The sequence below is a fragment of the Dryobates pubescens genome, chromosome 13 (genome assembly GCF_014839835.1).
Source record: "Dryobates pubescens isolate bDryPub1 chromosome 13, bDryPub1.pri, whole genome shotgun sequence".
Classification (NCBI taxonomy): domain Eukaryota; kingdom Metazoa; phylum Chordata; class Aves; order Piciformes; family Picidae; genus Dryobates; species Dryobates pubescens.
In genome coordinates this window covers 8,572,958-8,591,545 of record NC_071624.1, presented here as the reverse complement: position 1 = coordinate 8,591,545, position 18,588 = coordinate 8,572,958, and the positions used below count along the sequence as shown (strand labels likewise).

The window sequence follows — 18,588 nt, the reverse complement described above, 5'->3', positions numbered from 1 at the left end:
CCTCACTGTCCTTTTCTGTGAGAAGCTTGAGTCCCTTAAGCTGTCTGTTGGTCCTTGCCTGTGTTAAACTGTCCATGTTTGCTGCTGTTCTTAATGTTTTTGTACTATCTTGTAGAGCCCCTCTGGCCATTCTGCCCCTCACTTGAAGGATTAATGGTGGTTCCATGGCTGCCCAGCCCCTTGTCCTTATTTTCCCCAGCTGACTGGGTTCTCTGCTGGGTTACTTTAGTGAAGGAGGCTCCCCCTTTGAGAAGCACCCTCTGGAATTTGTGGTGCCAGCACTCGTGAGCACTGAGGTTTGATGAAAACCAGTGACTCTAGGCATTTGCACACTCCACTGTGGGATTAAAGCTTGTCACAAAATGTTTGAGGGGGGTTCTGTAGCTTTGCACTTCTCTGTCCCCAGCCATGAACTTGTGTAGTTTAGCTTTTAGCTGTCTGCTCTGCCAAATCCAGTGAGTGCTTTCTTGAGGCCTGGCCTAACGTAGTTGTCTCCTTCACCTCCTCAGTTTGCCCATACATTTTCACCTGAATTTCCCTTATGGTGAAGTTGCTTCCCCTTTAGCTTTGTGCTCCCTCCTCACCACAGAGTTGGAAGGATAGAGAGGAGAGATTGAATACCACAAAAGGGTAGACAGGAGGGAGCTGCCCTCACCAAACGGACTGTGGCGGTCACTTTGGGGCACGGCGTTGGAGCAAAGGCACCTATAGCAGAACACGGTGGGGGAAACCTTCCCATCTCACTTAACTGGGCCAGACATCCTCATGGATGTTAGCCTAGACCTGGGCAAAGCTCTGCTTTGAGCCTCGAGGCTGACCCAGGGCTGTGGCAGAGGAAGGTTGCACAGAGTCCCAGCAGGGCGGCGCTGTGCCAGGGCTGCGTTTGGCATCTGGGACGCGTGGTGTGCCTTCTGCGCGCCTCGGCGTTCAGTCCAGCGCGTCTTCCGTGCTGCTGACGTGGCCCCATCCTTCCTCAGAGCCTTCCTTCAGGTATGTCCCTGGGTCTCTGGGAGCGTGTGGGCCCTGGACACTGCGCTTCTGCTCCTGCCAGCTGCAGGTCTCGCCGCTGCCGAGCGGCCGGGGCGCCCCACAGAAGCTTTGCTTTCTCCTTCTCTTGCAGACTCCTCCGACGCCGACAGATTGGAAAGGTTCTTCGACTCGGAAGATGAAGACTTCGAAATCCTATCCCTTTGAAAACAAACAGGACACTGACTCTGCAAATTTGTGTTATGTGTGGGGAGAAGTGGGGGGAGGGAAGTTCCTTGGAGAGCCTGTGGCTACCGGTTTTCATAGGCGCTTGCTGCCATCCCTGCCTCTCGCCCGTCCCGGCATTCTGTGCGGCCTCGGAGCGGAGCGTGCCTCGTCTCTGGTGGGATGAAGGACCAAGTGGTGGCTGGAGCTGGAATTTCTCAGCAGAAAACAGTTGCTGGAAGTGGGTGAAGTGGTGCTTAGGAGTTCAAAGCCTATCTGTTACAACAGCAGGTCAGCTGGCCTTCTAGGGGAGGCATAGAAATCATTAGAGTGCTAAATCCTTACATGGGGGACTCCCGTCTGAAGCTTAAATAGAGACACCTCTCATTTAGCAGGTGAAATGTCCAGTTAATTCCTTTAGCAGCACCTCTTCTCACTGGCCAACTTGGACTGCAGCTCCCAATGCAAATGAAGAGCAGACATGTCCCAGCCAGACAGCTGTGAAGCCCCTGGAGTGCAGGTGGCCGGGCTTTCTGCAGTACAGCTCCTGTTCGTGCTTTGCAGTACACAGAGCTTCCTTCCAGGTGTAGTCCCCCTCTCCTGCTCACACCCTATAGAAAGGAAGTTGAGGGACCTTGAAAGTGACTGGCAGTTCAGTAAGTCAAAGGCTGTCCAGGAAAGTCTGGAGCAGCCCCCACTGCTGAGGAGGAACATCTCAGTCTCAGGTTAAATAACAGCAGAAAGAATGGCAGAACAGAAAGTGTACATCATCTTGCTGGGTGAGTCGATACAGCATTGTGCTTCTACAAGGGATTAACCTCTGCAGCAAGGAGCTTCAGGAAAGCTGCTTTGGCAAAGAACTTGATTCCATAGCACTGGGGGAAAAGCCACAGCTGGCAGAGGCAGGGCAGGCAGATCTGCCAGTTGTGTGCTTGCCTGTGCCCACACCCCAGCGTGCTGGCATGGTGTCTAGGGAATTAATCCTGTTGGTACCAAAAATGGGAGCTAGGAGGTTCCTCAAGGTGTCCTCAGGGGGCTGTTCAGCAGTTCCTCCAACTACTACTGTTAAGATGTTCCCTTTCCAAATCAGAAGAGGTGCCTGAAGGCCAAGTAGGCTTCATAGCTGTGTCTGTACCTTTCCTCTTGTCTTCTGCCAGCTTCCCCTCCCTGCAGAGTATGCACAAAGAGGTACTGTAGGAGCTAACCTAGAGAAAACTATCTGGAGTTAGGGTCCCAAAGAGGGCAGTAAAGACACAATGCCTTGAGCATGTCCACGTCTACTGGACATGTTACTTTCAGAAGGTAGCTCTGCCTGGAGCCCTTCTCTGCAGAGTTCAGAGAAAGGAGAACCCCAAGGAGGAGAGCTGTCTTAATGCCAACTGCAGTGCAAGTTGCTGAAGTAGCTTCCTTAATGCAGGCTGCAGATTGCAAACCTGTTTACAAGGCTTTGGGTTTGTTACATTTAGGATTGGAACCTGTCAGTTGATGCTTTTTGTGCCCCAGGGTGGTGATAGCTGCCTAGAAATGACCAGTTTCCTCCCTGACTGACCTACTGATGCTCTAACTATTCCTATGCTATCCAAAAGCAGAGGTTTGAACCGGGAACCACAATGCTTCTATCACTAAATTATTATTTGCTGCTTTCTGCCTGCTTCTCCTCTTCTCTCTTGTAGTTAGGGGAAGAGGCAGCAGAGGAAGTGGGGCTGTGCTCCATTCATCTGCTTTCAATTTGTATCTGAATAAACAGATCTAAAATCTTGGCCTGTCTCACTGTTCCTGCTTGGCTTGTGAACCGCAGGTGGTGCTGGGTGGTTTTCAGTCACCCACCCTGCAGCACACCTGGTGCTGGAGCCCAAGTGGTTGCAGATTTTAGCCTGGTAGGGAGTGAAGGTGGCAGATGAGAGCAGGAGTTGAACTGTATGCAGTCTTGCTTTTTGGTGTTGCCAATAGAATGGAGTTTTTGGTGAGTTTCTGCCACGTGTGCTATTGAGGTAGCCTCCAAGCAGAGGCTGAGAAGTTCTTTTTGTAGTATTAAGTGGAAAGAAAGTTGTTTTCTGCGGATTGCATGCCTACTGTGTAGCTGTTTTATGGCTTGTCATGGCATCAGTTTCCAGGTAGCCTCTTAAACCCCAGCTCTGCAGCAACAGGAGTAGGTGCAGTCTGTTCAATCACCATTTTTCCTGCTTTGCATTGTAAAAGCAGGACACTGCTTCAATCAGAAGGCAGTATCCTCTGTTGCCATTGGCAGGTCCTTGTTGAGACCTAGTAACTCAGGCTTCTCCCTCGTGATAGGTACACAAGAGTTACTATTTACTTTATGTTCATGCTTTTATGACTAAGGACAGCTCAGCCAGACAAGATTTCACCCAAGAGTTAACCCCACTAACAGAGCTAGACTCAGCTGTATTGGGTTGTTCACAGCTATTTCTGGCTTTTTAGTCAGAAGCCTAAAGCTAATACAAATTGTCTTCTTCCATTGTTGCTGGAAGGGGCTGAGCCAGTGTTACAGATGCTCACCTCCTTCACAAGGAGTGTTTCTGCTACCCAGTGCTGTGCAGATGTAGAGTGAAGGCAACAGCTTTTTGTTTTGGCTGGTGCACTGGTAATTTTGATTTAAACACTTACTTTCCCCTCCCTGCTAGTGGATCAGTTCAGTCTGCCTCTCTCTAAAAGCTGGAGCAGGATTTAGTCTCTGTATTGACCACTTTGGAGATCAGTCCAGTCTACCCTGTCTGAAGGTGAGTTAACTGTCCAGCAGAGAGACATTTAACTTTCCTGGTCATCCCCTTATCTCAGTGGCAGTTCCTTGATTTGACACTGGTTTGTGTGCTGGTCATTGCTGAGAACTGAGATTCCATAGCATTCCTTCTCTGGATTTGGTGCCTGAGCTGCAGCATGTTCAGCTCCCATACAGCTTTCTGAATCGTAGAGTTGTTTTGGGTTGGAAAAGACCTTTTAAGATCACCAAGTCCAACCATTCTCTAACTCTGCCACGTCTCTAACTTAACCATGTCTCTCTCTGCCTCCTTGGAACCCCTCCAGGGCCAGGGTTCAACCACCTCCCTGGGCAGCCCATTCAGTGTTAGAGCAAAGAGGTTGCAAATTTCTTCTAATATCCAACCTAAACCTCCCCTGGTGCAACTTGAGGCCATTTCCTCTTGTCCTATCAAAAAGAGACCAACCTCCACCTCACCCCAATCTCCTTCTAGAGTTGTAGAGAGGTCTCCCCTCAGCCTCCTCCAGACTGAACAACCCCAGGTCCCTCAACTGCTCCTCACCAGCCCTGTCCTTCAGACCCTTCTCCACTGAGAAGGTCTCCCCTCAGTCTCCTTCACTGATTATACTGAAAACAAAAAAAATGCCTGCACAAAACACAGACAGGAATAATGGATCAGCAAGTCCTCTATGAACACAGGGAATGCTTTTACTAGAGACACAAGAATCAGGAACATGGCAGTTAAGTTGAGGCCCATCAACTGGGAAGGATATTGCCTGCCTGCTGCTGTCTTTGACCAGGGGCAGCCCTGGGCTCTAGAGAATAGTCTGTCAAAAGCTTCATTTCCAGAGTTCTGCCAAAGGCTTATTCTGAACCTCCTGTATGGTTTCCTCTGCAATGGACTTGATTTCTTTGTGCAGGTCTTCTATGGTCTTTGAAGCATCCATTGTCTGTTTTCAAGACACACACAAACAAAGAGAAACATGTTCCTCCATTAATACCATCAAAGGAGGAAACCTCTCCTTGCTGTTGCATCTGCTCCCCCCATCACTCAATTTGGTTACTGCTCACAAGCAGTGAACTGAGCTAATTACACCACCTGTGCACTGCTGCTGCAGGGGAATGGTTGAAACCCATTTTATTTTGGAACAGACACTGAAGGAGTGAATGTGGGGCTGGATGAAGGGAAACAGAAGAAACTGCTGCTGCTGCATGTTGCTTACTGACATTTTGGGAGCGTGTGATATAAATGCAGGTAAGTGTTCTTCGTCCTCTGCTGTAGCCCCCCAGAAGTGTCAGTGTATTGATCTTTCAGTGGTTCTTCAAAATAAATTCCACCCATGATAGCAGGAACCTCTAAAAGTCCCTTATGTGTCCCTCCTGACAGGAGAATGCAGTGAGGTGGGGAGGGTCTGTCTTTTCTCCCTAGTATCAGGTGGTAGAACAAGAAATGGCCTGAAATTGTCCCAGGGGAGGTTTAGGTTGGACATTGGGGGAAATTTCTTTGCTGCAAGAGTTGTCAGGGAATAGAATAGAATAGACCAGACCAGGTTGGAAGAGACCTTTGAGATCATCAAGTCCAACCTATCACCCAACACCATCTAATCAACTAAACCATGGCACCAAGCACCCCATCCAGTCTCCTCCTAAACACCTCCAGTGATGGTGGCTCCACCACCTCCCTGGGCAGCCCATGCCAATGGCCAATCTCTCTTTCTGTGAAGAACTTCTTCCTAACAGCCAGCCTAAACCTCCCCTGTTGCAGCTTGAGACTGTGTCCTCTTGTTCTGGTGCTGGTTGCCTGGAAGAAGAGACCAACCCCCACCTGGTTACAACTTCCCTTCAGGTAGCAATAAGGTCTCCCCTGAGCCTCATCCAGGCTAAGCAACCCCAGCTCCCTCAGCCTCTCCTCACAGGGCTTGTGCTCAAACAAACTGCCCAGGGAGGTGGTGGAGTTGCCATCCCTGGAGATGTTCAAGAAATGTGTGGACATGTGTCTTCCCCCCACACCAATATGGCCCCATAAGGTGTTCTGGAAGCTCAGTGCCCTCTCTGCCACAGACCAGTGCCCCTGGATGGTCCTCAACATGACCCCCTAACAAGAAGCAGGATGTAACGGGCACAGTCTGGGAGCTCTCATGAGAGACTCCCACTCTGGTTTGTGACAGGCCCATTAGGGTTATTTCCTTACCTTCCAGTTCAATGTTTCATCCTTCATCAGGTGGTAGAAGGATTGCAGAACTTTCTCTTGGAAGGAGCTGTTCTCGTAACGTTCGGTTCCGAAGCTGCCTCGTCCTGCTGCCTCCTCTGGTCTTAACTGAAGAAACAGAATCAGATCTGGCTTTGGGAGTCCAACATCAGGCTGCTTGCACCAGTCCAGGCAGAAGTTCTGTCCCCAAGACAAGAAAGTTTGGGGTGAAAGAGAGGAACACGAGTCATAGAATGGCTTGACTTGGAAGAGACCTAAAAGACTCCAGCCCCTTAAAGTTCTAACAACCCTGCCATGGGCAGGGACACCTTCCACTAAACCAGGTTGCTCAAGACCCCAAGGAGCCCAAACAATTCTGATTCTGTATCTGAGCTGACACTTTTCATCCCTCCCTTTCCTCAGAGGGGGAGCCTGGGCCATGCACACCAACATCTGTATCAGGCTTCCTTCCCCAAATATAGAGAAGGGCAGGGGCTGCTGTAGGTCTCACCTCTTTAGCACTTGTGAAGGCCACTCCAGAAAAGGCATATCTGTCAACCACAAGTGTGATCCCTTGATGTAGCTTTTCTTTCATCAGGGGCCTGAAAACCAGGTAGGAAGAAAATAAAAGGTTACACTCCAGGAGAGTGATACAACTGGCAAGAGTTCATCTAAAAGATGGCTCATGAGGCCCACATAAGGGTTACCTGTGATGCTGATCATGGATAAATAGCTGCTTGTGTTCTGTACTCTAGCAGACATGAAGCACATGTCCTTACTAGACACTCCTCAAGCTCAGGGTGCCTCAGTGCTAGGCACCTGGTGGTCTAGGCTTACAGGCAAGATCACAGATGAACTATACTCAGACATGAGCAACTCAGTACTCTTCCCTTAAGTGGTGCAGCTTTGTGATACACTGCCTCAAAGTTCACCACAATGACATTTCTTCTTACACCTTGTGATCTTCACCCTTGTACTTCTCCATTGAGCTCTCTCCTGTAGTTCTGTGTCTCCCTTGAACTGGGGAGCCCAAAACTGGACACAGTATTCCAGGTGTGGTCTCACCAGGGCAGAACCTCCCTAGATCTGCTGGGCATATGTTAACGATTTGAAAAAACCATGAACTGCAGGGTTTGATCTAAAATTAAACCCAAAGCTCTAAGAGTCCCTGGGACACTGCTTCCAGCCATGCTTCACTAGCTGAACAGGACCCTGCTCATACCTACTGCACTCTCTGCAAACCAGAACCCCAGGAGGACTCAACAGCATGCATTTTTGTGTTTACAGCTTAGAAAACATATCATCTTTACACATGTTCCCAGCGGTTAGCTGAGAAGAGCAGGTGAATGGTGTGGTCCTCCAGGTCCTTCTCCTTCGTCAGGTAGGAACTGATCAGCTGTCCAATCTCCGTTGTTCTCTCTGTAGGAAAGAGGAAGAGCAAGTTCTGCCCCAAGCTGCTTGTGCCAGATGGGCTCCATCTGTGCAGGATGGGGAACGTTAGTCTGGGGGGGTACATCTGATAGCAGGGGGCGGTCGGTTTACCCAGGGACTGGGTTTATCTTCCCGACATACTGGGAGGAGGTCAGTCTGTCCGGGGATGGTGGTCTATTCACCTGACACTGGTGGGAGGTCAGTCTGTCTGAGGGTGGGGGGTCTATCCGCCTGCCAAGGCTGTGAGGTCAGTCTGCCCGGCTATGGGGCTCGTTCTGTCACGGTGGGAGGAAGTCAAGAGCCCAATGTGCCCCATGAAGCCCTCGGACGCTGCCCCTCCGTCCTCCCCGGGAGAGGCACACCGGGCGCCGAGGCCCAGCCTTCGGGACTCACTCTGTAACCCAACCCCTCCGCCATCCCTTTCCCTCCGAGCGCCGCCAGGCCCCGTACCCGGGAAGCGGAGGAGGTCGGCGCGGTGGCCGCCGGCCCTCAGCGCCTCCACCAGCCGCCGGCACTGTGTGCTCTTGCCGGCGCGGTCCACGCCCTCCAACACGATCAGCGCCCCGCGCCGGCCCGCCATCGCCAGCGCGCGCTTCGCAGGCCCCGCCCCTTCCGCCGGCGCCCGGCCAATCTTGGCGAGTCTTCCTGGGCAGCTCTAGGCGGCGGGAGGGCACGGAGGCGCCGCCGTCCTTCAGGGAGGCGGTGAGGCACCGCCCTCCGCCCGCCCCCCCTCTCATGAATATGCAGCAGGAGCACTACTGGTGGCCAATGGGGGCTCTCTGCACTATGATTATGGGATGAGGCCGAGGCCGGGGCCGCGGCCCTCATCAAGCGCGCCGGGCAGGCGGCGGCAGGCGGCGGCGGCAGGGCGCGAGCCCCAAGATGGCGACCGCCATGTACCTGGAGCACTACCTGGACAGTAAGAGCGGGGCGCGGCTGCCGCGGAGAGCGGCGGAGGGGGAGGGAAAGCAGGAGATGGCGAGGGGAGTGCGGCGGCGGCCGGGACGGGGGCGGAAGCGGCACGGCAATTAGAACTGCGCCACGGGCTGGGCATTGGGGCGAGGTTGGGCTACGTCATCAGCCGGCGCCTGTGAATCATCGCAGCGCGCCGGGGCGCGGGACCGTGGGGCGATGGCGGGCTGCGCGGCGCCCGCCCGGTCTGCTGCCCCGCTCTCTCGTGCGGGGCTCCTACCGCGCATGGCCTTGGGAGCGCCAGAGGCCTCGCGAGGCCGCGCTCAGTGCCTTTCGCTGTGCGCGATCGGCTCGCTGATAAACGGCGGGAGTAACGCGGCTGCGGAGTTAGTGCCAGCCGCCTGTCCGTGCGCGCCTCCTCTGCCTTAGGCTGCGTTCTAGGAGCTCTTTGATCAGCAGGTCGAGGGATGTTCTCCCCCTCTGCTCTTCTGGTGAGGCCACAAGGAGTGTTGTGTTTAGTTCTGGGCTCTCTGGTTTAAAGAGCACAGGTGTATACTAGAGAGTGTCCAAGGAAAGCTATGGAAGATGATTAAAGGACTGGAACATCTGTATTAAGAGGAGAGGCTGAGAGACCTGAGGCTTTTTAGTCTGGAGAATATGAGACTGAGAGATCTCAATGCTGATCAACAAGGGGTGGGGAACATGAGGAAGGGGATGGGCTCTTTTCAGTGGTGTCCATTGGCAGGACAAGGAGCAACGGGTACAAACTAGGCTAGATGAGGTTTCACTTGAACTTAAGGAAAAACCTTTATTGTGAGGGTGCTGGAGCCCTGGAGCAGGCTGCTCAGAGGGGTTGTGGAGTCTCCTTCTCTAGAGACATATTGAATCTGCCTGGATGTGTTCCTCTGCAATCTGATCTAGGCAAACCTGCACTAGCAGCAGGGTTGGACTAGGTGATCTTCAGAGGTCCCTTCCAGCCCCCACCATTCTGTGACTCTGATCCTAGTCAAGAGCAGGGGCCGGTGGTGTTTCTTGCATCACTCCACTTGAGGTGGTGGACCTTGTAGCTCTGCTGAGCTGGTTTGGTGTTACATATCAAAGGAGGGATGGCTGCCCTGAGGAGAACAGGCTGTGCTATTTTTTTACCTTATGTTGTAGGTATCGAAAACCTGCCTTGTGAGCTGCAAAGGAACTTCCAGCTGATGCGGGAGTTGGATCAGAGAACAGAAGGTGTGTTCAGGTATTTTGGTAAGCAAAGTCTGACAGACAGCTTAGACCTTGAGGAAGAGCCCCGTGGAGATTGGTTATAGAGGGTTTGTCTGCCCTGCAACTCATTTTCCCCTATTTCTTTTTTGTTCTTTCTTCTCTCAGCTTGAATGCAGCGCAGTATTTGTTTCTTTTCTGTGAGGGCTACACCTAACAGGGCTGGAGGTGTTTTTCAGCAGTTGCATGATGACTGGTAGCTCTGTGGCCTTACTTGCACATGTTTTCCCATCTGCTGAGCTGCAGATTGTCATGTGTCTTGCAAGGTCATCTATTTTTTTGCTGTTTTGAGGTTTGTGTTGGTATCTGGCTGCACAGTAATGACTTTCAATTTGAACTGTTAGACCAGTAAATGACTGTAGATAAAATGTTCTCTGTTTGGGAGACCCTGGTGTCTGTTTCTGATCTTAACTGTGAAAACACTGTTAATTAACTGTGAAAACACTGTTAATTAACTGTGCAAACACTGTTAATTAACTGTGAAATCAGAATCACACTGCATATGTTAAAGAGTAAATACCTACAAAATCTCTTTTAGACAAAAGCTAAATACATTAAGGAATCAGGGGAAGTCCAAAAGCTGCCAGGAGATTTCTTTTTTTCTCTGCATAAAGAGGCAGAAAACCAAAATGCTTTGGCAGATAGCTTTCATATGTGTGTATGCTTTGTTTCTCAGATAAGAAAGCAGAAATTGACAGTCTTGCAGCAGAATACATTGAATCGGTGAAGAACATGGTGCCTCAGGACAGAGTGGAACACCTGAAGAAAATCCAGAATGCCTACAGCAAATGTAAAGAGTACAGTGATGACAAAGTCCAGCTGGCCATGCAGACATATGAGATGGTGAGGATCACTGCCTCAGTGAGACTGTTGTAAAAGTGGTCATACTCTGGAATGGGGCTGGTGGTAAATCTGGAAGACCCTTCCAAAGTGGTGCCCAGTGACAGGACAAGAGGTAATAGGCACAAACTTGATCATAAGAAGTTCCAGCTAAATGTGAGAAGGAGCTTCTTTAATTTAAGGATGGAACAGGCTGTCCAGAGAGGTGGTGGAGTCTCCATCTCTGGAGACATTGAAAACCCAGCTAGACCTGTTACTGTGTGACCCTCTCTAGGTGAACCTGCCTTGGCAGGGGGGTTGGACTCAACGATCTCCAGGAGTCTCTTCCAGCCCCCACTGTTCTGTAATTCTGAGATTCTTTCTGGTGTCTCTCATCATCTTGTTTTGTTCCAGAAATCATTAGTTTGAGTTGCTTTGGCTCTTCCTTGTGCCACCTTGCTTTCCCTTCCTTTCCCTGGAGAGAAATGTGGTCCTCTTGCTTTTGCTTGTTTTCTCTCCACCTTTCTCTCCCTTTGTGTGTACCGTTTCCCCTTTTCCGGTTTGCTACCCCTTTAATTCCTTTCCTCAAAGTAGCACACCTCTGCTGATGCCAGTAAGAGACCTTCCTTTCTGCCTTTGGGGATTTTTTTAATTCCTTTGGGGTTGTTTTTAATTCAGTTTGTGCTGTCCTCTTCTGTGCAGGTGGATAAGCACATCCGCCGGCTGGATGCAGACTTGGCGCGGTTCGAAGCAGATTTGAAGGACAAACTGGAAGGCAGTGACTTTGAAAGCCCAGGATCCAGAAGTGTGAAAAGTGCGTAGATATTACCCAGCTGACAGCCTTTGCCACACTCTGTATCTAACCACAAAGGCCAAACATGAAGAGTGTGGCCAGCAGGTCGAGGGAGGTTCTCCTTTCCCTCTACTCAGCCCTGGTGAGGCCACATCTGGAGTACTGTGTCCAGTTCTGGGCTCCCCAGTTGAAAGACAAGGAGCTGCTGGGGAGAGCCACTGAGATGATTAGGGGACTGGGACATCTCTCTTATGAGAAAAGCATGAGAGAGTTGGAGTTGTTTAGCCTGGAGAAGAAAAGGCTGAGGAGGGATCTTATTAATGCTTATCATACTGATAAGGGGAGGTGTCAGGTAGATGGAGCCAAACTCTTCTCAATGGTGTCCAGTGACAGCACAAGGGGCAGTGGACAAACTGGAACCCAGGAGGTACCACGTAAACACAAGGTAAAGCTCTTCCCTTTAAGGGTGGCAGAGCTCTGGAGCAGGCTGTCCAGAGAGGTTGTGGAGCCTCCTCTGGAGGCATTCCAAACCCACCTGGACATGTTCTGTGTGATTGACTCTGGATGATCCTGCTCTAGCAGGGGGGTTGGTCTTGATGTTATCTAGAGGTACCTTCCAGTCCCCCCCCACCACCACCATTCTGTAATACAAAGTAGGGTGTTACTTCTGGAGGAAAGTACACCATAGTGTACTTTTTAACTTGCTTTTGATGCTCTTAAATATTGACAGTGTTCTGGTGGGCAGCAAGCAGATGAAATAAGATCTAGTGCTGGGATCTTCCTGAGGTGACACACAGTTCCTAGCTGTTAAGGAGGCTGCTAGCCAGGGGGGAGCTAACTGTGACAAAACTGAAGTTCTTAACAGTTCTTGAGTTCTTAGTTTCAGGCCTGATCTAAGCTCTCTTCTGAGGAGGAGAGATGAGATTTGTCTGATTTCCTCCTTTAACCAAAGTCTGAATACTGATGAAGCTGGCAACAGCAGGAAATCTTAGGAGTTTAGGGAAGGTACCAGTTTCTGTGATGTATACTGGAAATCCCCTGTGATTGCAGGGGCATCTGTGCGTGGTTAACAGCAGCATAGCTTTGTGCCATTGACCTATGAGATAAGGTCAAGGATGTGGTGGAGCCAGGTTACATTAGTTATTGGGTAACCAATTAACTGGCTGAGTTGTTTAGAAATACACTGCAATTTTTAAAAGCTATATGACAGCACATCTAATCAATTGTGATGCCATTTCTATCATGTGCTGACACTCTCTGCTGCAGGGATGCAACTGCCAAAGCAGTGAGGTCAGGGGTTTGGTGCTTGGTTGTGCTGCTGGCCAGTTTGGCATATTTGTGGCATAAAAATGGATTACAGGATCAGCATTTGCATAATAAGGATCTCAAAATACATCCAAATAAAAGGGTTCTGGGTCCAATGCTGCTTTAACAGCTTTGTCAGCCACAGGGGCAGTGGCATTAAATGCACCCTCAGCAAGTTTGCTGATGGCACCAAATTGTGTGGTGTGCTGGACTCACTTGAGGGCAGGGATAGCATCCAGAAGGACCTCAAGGGGCTTGAGAAGTGGGGCCAGGGACAATTGCTTGAGGTTCAACAAGGCAAAGTGCAAGGTGCTGCATCTGGGTCAGGCCAGTCCCAGGCACAGATCCAGGCTGGGTGCAGAGTGGGTGGAGAGCAGCCCTGAAGCTCACCATGAGCTGGCAGTGCACTCACATAGCCCGGAAGGCAAATTGTGTGCTGGACTGCATCAATAGGAGTGTGGCCAACAGGTCAAGAGGTGATTCTGCCCCTTTCTCTGCTCTGGTGAGACTCCACCTTGAATACTGCATCCAGTTGTGGTGTCCCCATCATAGGAAGGACGTGAAACTGTTGGAGTGAGTCCAGAGTAGGGCCACAAAGATGATCCAAGTGTGGGGCACTTCTGCTGTGAGGCTAGGCAGAGGGACCTGGGGATGTTCAGCCTGGAGAAGAGAAGACTCCTGCAGGGGGACCTTAGAGCTGCCTTCCAGTACCTGAAGGGAGCCTACAGGAAGGCTGGAGAGGGACTTTTCTTAAGTGTGTCTAGTGACAGGACATGGGGAAATGGTTTTAAGCTGAGGGAGAGTAGGTTTAGACTGCACCTTAGGATGAAGTTCTTCAGTATGAGGTTGGTGTGACTCTAATAGGTTGCCAAGAGAACTCAAAGCTGCCTTCCAGTACCTGAAGGGAACCTGCATGAAGGTTGGACAGGGACTTCTTAGAAGGGGTAGTTGGAGTAGATGACACCTGAGGTCCCTTCCAAGCTAAGCCATTCTGTGAAGAGCATCTAGGAATGTTTCTGGTATCCCATGGGATGTTTCTGGTGTGCCACAGGCTGAAACTGTGGGGTTTTTCCTTTGCAGAGGGACGAAGTCAGAAAGACAAAAAAGGCTCTCGCGGTCGAGGCAGACGAACATCTGAAGAAGATACACCAAAGAAAAAGAAGCTTAAAGGAGGGTAAGGTACACCCAGCCACAGCTTGGTGACTTTGGCTTGACACTTAGTGAGTTTTCCACAAGCTCATATTACCCTATTTATGACTCATACCTGGATGATGAGCTGTGTTAGAGCGTTCTGGTCTTACTCCATTTCATTAGTGGCCTGCCTAGGACAAGTCAACTTTGTTAATTAGCTCCTTGGTTGGCATGTGGAAACTCAGCATACTTGGAATGCCTTCTGACTGGAAGGAGAAGATCAGCATCCCTGTTGTTGTTGGCAAGTTGGGAGAAACAGCTTTGATTACTGTCATGTGGCTGCTTTTAACAGTTGCTGGTGGTCTTGATTGTAAAACTGAACACTTGCCCATCAGGACAGAAACTGAACCGTGTCAGTTTCCAAGATTTCTACAACAGCAGTAGAATTTGAGGGATAGTTTTCAAACAAATCATGTCCTGGATAGACTTCATGATCTAATTTGGTTCTGTGAAGCATGTCCCCTCTCCCTGATATGGTTTGTATGTCAAGAGGGTTCTGTTAATTGCAGAGGCAGAAAAATCAAACCAGCTTCATTTGACAGTTAACTGATGTGTCAACACAGTCCTGACAGATCAGTGAGGAGAAAAATGTGTATTAAAACAGATTGAGGGAAACAAATCAGATTCTGTTTGTGATCAGAAGTGATCTGTCTGTTAATTTTGTTACTGTGGTCATGGCATCTCCAAATCACTCTCTTAATACTTTGTAGCCAGGCTCATGTTTTGTGTCTGATCAAAGCCACCTTAAGATTTTAATTGTTGGATAATATGTGGTAGTGTAATCTAAACTCTAAAATAGGGTCAGTGTGTTTTGGGGAAGATCTTGTTAAAAGCTAATTTTCCCTGAGTGGGATTTAGATCTCGTTGCCTGCAGCTGAAAAGGATCTGAACTGAAAGATCTGCCCTTGCCCACAGCTCCGAGTTTGCCGACACCATCCTCTCGGTGCACCCCTCGGATGTCCTGGACATGCCAGTGGATCCCAACGAACCTACCTACTGCCTGTGTCACCAAGTGTCCTATGGAGAAATGATTGGCTGTGACAACCCAGATGTAAGCACTTCAAATGATCATAGAATCATAAAATCAATAAGGTTGGAAAAGACCTCAAAGATCATCAAGTCCAACCTGTCACCCAGGACCTCATGACTACTAAACCATGGCACCGAGTGCCACATCCAGTCCCCTCTTGAACACCTCCAGGGATGGTGACGCCACCACCTCCCTGGGCAGCCCATTCCAATGGCTAACAATTCTCTCTATGAAGACCTTTCTCCTCACCTCCAGCCTAAACTTCCCCTGGTGCAGCTTGAGACTGTGTCCTCTTGTTCTGGTGCTGGTTGCCTGGGAGAAAAGACCAACCCCTTCCTGGCTACAACCACCCTTCAGGTAGTTGTAGAGAGCAAGAAGGTCTCCCTGGAGCCTTCTATTCTCCAGGCTAAACAACCCCAGCTCCCTCAGCCTCTCCTCATAGGGCTTGTGCTCGAGGCCTCTCCCCAGCCTCGTTGTATTTTCAGATTACAACATTGTAACTCTGTGAAACCTGAAGGGCTTTCTCAGATCATAGAACATGAGAGGACCACCTGTGAAACACTAAGCCTCCCCTCTCTGGGGTTTTCCTTTCTGTTTTGCAGTGCCCAATTGAATGGTTCCACTTTGCTTGTGTGGACCTCACCACCAAACCAAAAGGGAAATGGTAAGTATGAGCTTTTAGATCTTTATCAGGCTACAGTTTGCCTCAACAAGAATCATAGTAAAAATTAAAACCTTGTTGTGACCCTTCCTGACAGAGGAGCTTTGCTCTTGTCATCAGAGGGTTTCCATCCTCTATGGTTTGGGATTGTGTTTGTGTAAAGGTATAGCGGGGAGCCTACTTCTTAAAGCCTGCTTCCTTGGCAGTCTTGGATGCTGGTGGCAGCAAAACAAGGACCTGCATGCTAAATGGAGGAGGTTTTGGTCTGACACCTGGGTAGATGTGTATGTGTGACATCTTGGGTTTGCTGCACTGTCATGGAGCTGTGGTTAAAACTGAGAAGATGTATTTATGTTTTTTCACTTCTGGAAGCAAAGTTTGAAGTCTGCTCTAGGTTTTATTTATACAGTGCTCACCTTGGGGGGAAAAAAATCATAGGCTTGTCCTGTACTTAGTTTCTGCTTAATGGACTGCTGTCATCTAACTAACAAGGTGCCTGTCAGAAACAGGCTTAAGTCAAAGTAAGCTGCAGTCATTGGAGGGAGAGAAAGGAATATTCATGGGGAAAGGAACCTTTCCCTCTCTTGTCTGTAGAGAAAGCTTGTGTGACAAACTTGGAGAAGTTCCTTGGACTAACTTCTAGGTGAACAAACTTGGGTGAATCACTGCTGATGAGCCTTGGAAGCCTTCTAGTTCTGTCTGTCACTTCTGACCACCCAAGTCAGTACAGTTTCTTTCCTGTTTACTTAGGCTTCCTACACCTCGTGAAGGTTGCAGTTAGTTACATTGGCTGCTTTTAAACCAGTCTCCCAGTTGTTACCAAATAACAAAAGAGAGTTCTTAAGACATGTCTCATGAAGTTCAGGAGCTAATGTACTGCTGCTTTTCCCCTGTAGGTTTTGTCCTCGTTGTGTTCAAGAAAGAAAGAAGAAGAAGTAAGGAGTTGAGGAGAATATCCTCTGAGGCAAGAAGAATTTAATATATTCATTTCATGCTACAATATTGTCAGGGTTGTTTTGGTTTTTTTAAGTTACTTTCCTCCTTTTCTGATATTTAATTGTCCCCTGGCCAGTTGCAATTCCTGTTCTTTGCAAAGAAAAATTACTTTGGAAGGGAACCCTAAACCCCTTTGCCACAGGGGTTTTATTTATGTTACACTTGCACAGCACTGAAATTGGCGTTAGCATGAAGCTGCAGGGCAGCCAGGAGCTTTGCTCTGTGAAAGGCACTGCAGGAGATTGAAACATCTTCAGCGTGGTGCACTGCAGTCACCCAAGTAGTTTAAGGCTAGAGCTTGGCTTGGTTGAGGAGAAGTTCCCCAGTGTAGCCTGCCTGAAAGAAGTGGGCTTCATTGTTTAGGTGTGAAGTCCTTTTGTTAGGCAGTTTTGTAGTACAGAAGGAACAGGAAAGCCAATGAACTGCTTCCAGTGTCCATTTCCTGGAAGCCAAGTACTGTGGTTAGTTTTGATAGGGCAGGATGGGAGAGCGGTAAGATCAAACCACCTCTTTTGGGGAGATGTACTCTGTCTACCTTTGCACTGCCTTTATGTTACTTGATCTTACCCCCATTGATGTGAACCTTAACCAAACCATTTCACTTCTTCCATCCCTCTAGAAAAGGTTTCTCATCTTGGGAGAAACCCTTTATATAGCAAAGGAATTGTTCTGCAGTGTTTCTTAGTGATATTGAGAGAGGAGGTTACCTTACCTGGCCGTTCTCTGAAGATCCTTTAAGTACCTTATTGAGAAGATGAAGCCTACAGTATTCTGCTAGCAATACAGGGTGGATTTATTCTTAAGATGGAAGACCTGATTTTTGTCCCTTGTGTTTACCTGTGTTGCACCTGGGTAAATCAGGGCAAACGAGCTTTAGGGAAAGGCTCCAGAAGGACAATCTTTAGGTTCCTATGATAAGGTAAAACTGAAAGGCAGCCCTGTGGTAGCTTGGGGAGGGGTCTTGAATGGCATTTGCTGTGAAGCACTGATATTGAAGAAGGCCGTTTAGCAGGAATGTTTCTAAATTGCTTCTTTCTCTTCTTTTTTTTCCCCTTTTTTAGCACATTTGCATATTCTTGACTTCTTTAAAGCTGCCTTTCAGATTGTGAATGTGAATCCTTGCAGCCATCACAGTGTCAGCTGCTGCAGCAGAAGGAATTAGAAGGAAATTAGGAGGAGGAAAACAAAAATCTGGCTTTTTCTTTTTTTTTCTTCATGCACGCAGAAGTTGAGGGAAGAGCAGAGAGAGACTTTTGTCTTCACATAAGATCCCCTGTATCTTGGGACTTTCCAGCCTACCATTGAAGATGATGGGGAAAGGTGGAGAAGAGGGAAACCAACCAACCAACCCCAAACCAAATCGCCCTGCAGCAGAAGGCAGCAGAGCTCAGGAGCTTTGCTGGCTCTCATCCCTGGTGGTTGTGGCTGGCAGCTCTGTGTGGGGCTGTATACTGCTGTGCATACCGTTGTGCAGGAGCTCTTGGTATAGACTGCTGCCAGGGCATTAAGAAGCTTCCAGGTAAGCTTCTGTTCTGCTCTAAAATTGCACTGCAAAAAAGAGTGAAGAAAGAATAATTTAAACAAAAAAGAAACCCACACAAACACACACAAAAGAAGGAAAACCACCCATGCACACACCCAAAACCCCCCCAAACCAACCACACCAAGCTTCTAGTCAGATGTTGTCACCTGTTTCCAAAAGGAATTCTTGTTTTCCACGTTATATTGCACTCTTACTTCCACTTTGCAATGAAAGCAAGCAGAACACAGCTCTTGCCCCTTTTCCTTCCCTCCTTTGCTGTGTGAGGTGCTGTAGATACTGCAAGTATGTCGACATTGGCATAGAAGAAACCTCTTGAGACTGAGACAGCTTTTCAGTGAACATTTGTGATTTACTGCACCTGCTATGGAAACAAACCAAAGCGACTCACCTCTGTCTCCAGGGTCCTGTCACGTGTAGTGTGATGCCCTGCATGCCTTGGCTAGGCTGCATCACTTCCCGGGCCGTAGATGAAGTTTCCGCAGCTACCTTTGCAAGCTGATGTGCGTTTGTCGTGGCTGCCATTGTAGGAGCAACTGGAAAGCTGGCAGA

General features: G+C 49.1%; 3 protein-coding genes across 3 annotated transcripts in view; 2 read left to right on the top strand and 1 right to left on the bottom strand.

Moving 5' to 3' along the window:
• The window catches only part of ATG4B (autophagy related 4B cysteine peptidase), a 29,020-nt gene extending 26,070 nt beyond the window's left edge, over positions 1 to 2,950 (top strand). The window contains exon 13 of the mRNA XM_054166632.1: positions 1,121 to 2,950. Within this exon, the coding sequence (XP_054022607.1) occupies positions 1,121 to 1,194 (74 nt within the window). The 3' untranslated portion in view covers positions 1,195 to 2,950. The remainder of the gene's footprint in view (positions 1 to 1,120) is intronic.
• Positions 2,951 to 4,596: 1,646 nt separating this feature from the next.
• DTYMK (deoxythymidylate kinase) lies at positions 4,597 to 8,166 on the bottom strand. Its single transcript, XM_054166376.1, has 5 exons — positions 7,977 to 8,166; positions 7,406 to 7,514; positions 6,607 to 6,697; positions 6,099 to 6,296; positions 4,597 to 4,857 (listed from the first exon to the last, which is right to left on the bottom strand). Exons 1-5 carry the CDS (start codon positions 8,104 to 8,106, stop codon positions 4,747 to 4,749), a joined length of 639 nt encoding a protein of 212 aa, XP_054022351.1. The 5' UTR covers positions 8,107 to 8,166; the 3' UTR covers positions 4,597 to 4,746.
• Positions 8,167 to 8,289: 123 nt separating this feature from the next.
• On the top strand, positions 8,290 to 16,499 carry ING5 (inhibitor of growth family member 5). The gene is made up of 8 exons (XM_054166375.1): positions 8,290 to 8,445; positions 9,597 to 9,668; positions 10,378 to 10,544; positions 11,223 to 11,334; positions 13,699 to 13,792; positions 14,725 to 14,860; positions 15,442 to 15,503; positions 16,397 to 16,499. The coding sequence occupies exons 1-8, from the start codon at positions 8,409 to 8,411 to the stop codon at positions 16,437 to 16,439; spliced, it is 723 nt and encodes a 240-aa protein (XP_054022350.1). The 5' UTR covers positions 8,290 to 8,408; the 3' UTR covers positions 16,440 to 16,499.
• Positions 16,500 to 18,588: the final 2,089 nt, after the last annotated feature.

What these genes read in the sequence shown, in the direction of transcription:
- ING5 (XM_054166375.1), top strand. Translation starts at nt 8,409, where the DNA reads ATGGCGACCGCCATGTACCTGGAGCACTACCTGGACA. An exon ending in CCTGGAGCACTACCTGGACA is followed by an intron (nt 8,446 to 9,596) that starts GTAAGAGCGGGG and finishes CTTATGTTGTAG; the next exon opens with GTATCGAAAACCTGCCTTGT. An exon ending in CCATGCAGACATATGAGATG is followed by an intron (nt 10,545 to 11,222) that starts GTGAGGATCACT and finishes TCTTCTGTGCAG; the next exon opens with GTGGATAAGCACATCCGCCG.
- DTYMK (XM_054166376.1), bottom strand. Translation starts at nt 8,106, where the DNA reads ATGGCGGGCCGGCGCGGGGCGCTGATCGTGTTGGAGGGCGTGGACCGC. An exon ending in GCTAACCGCTGGGAACATGT is followed by an intron (nt 6,698 to 7,405) that starts GTAAAGATGATA and finishes CCTGGTTTTCAG; the next exon opens with GCCCCTGATGAAAGAAAAGC. An exon ending in CCTTCACAAGTGCTAAAGAG is followed by an intron (nt 6,297 to 6,606) that starts GTGAGACCTACA and finishes TCTTGGGGACAG; the next exon opens with AACTTCTGCCTGGACTGGTG.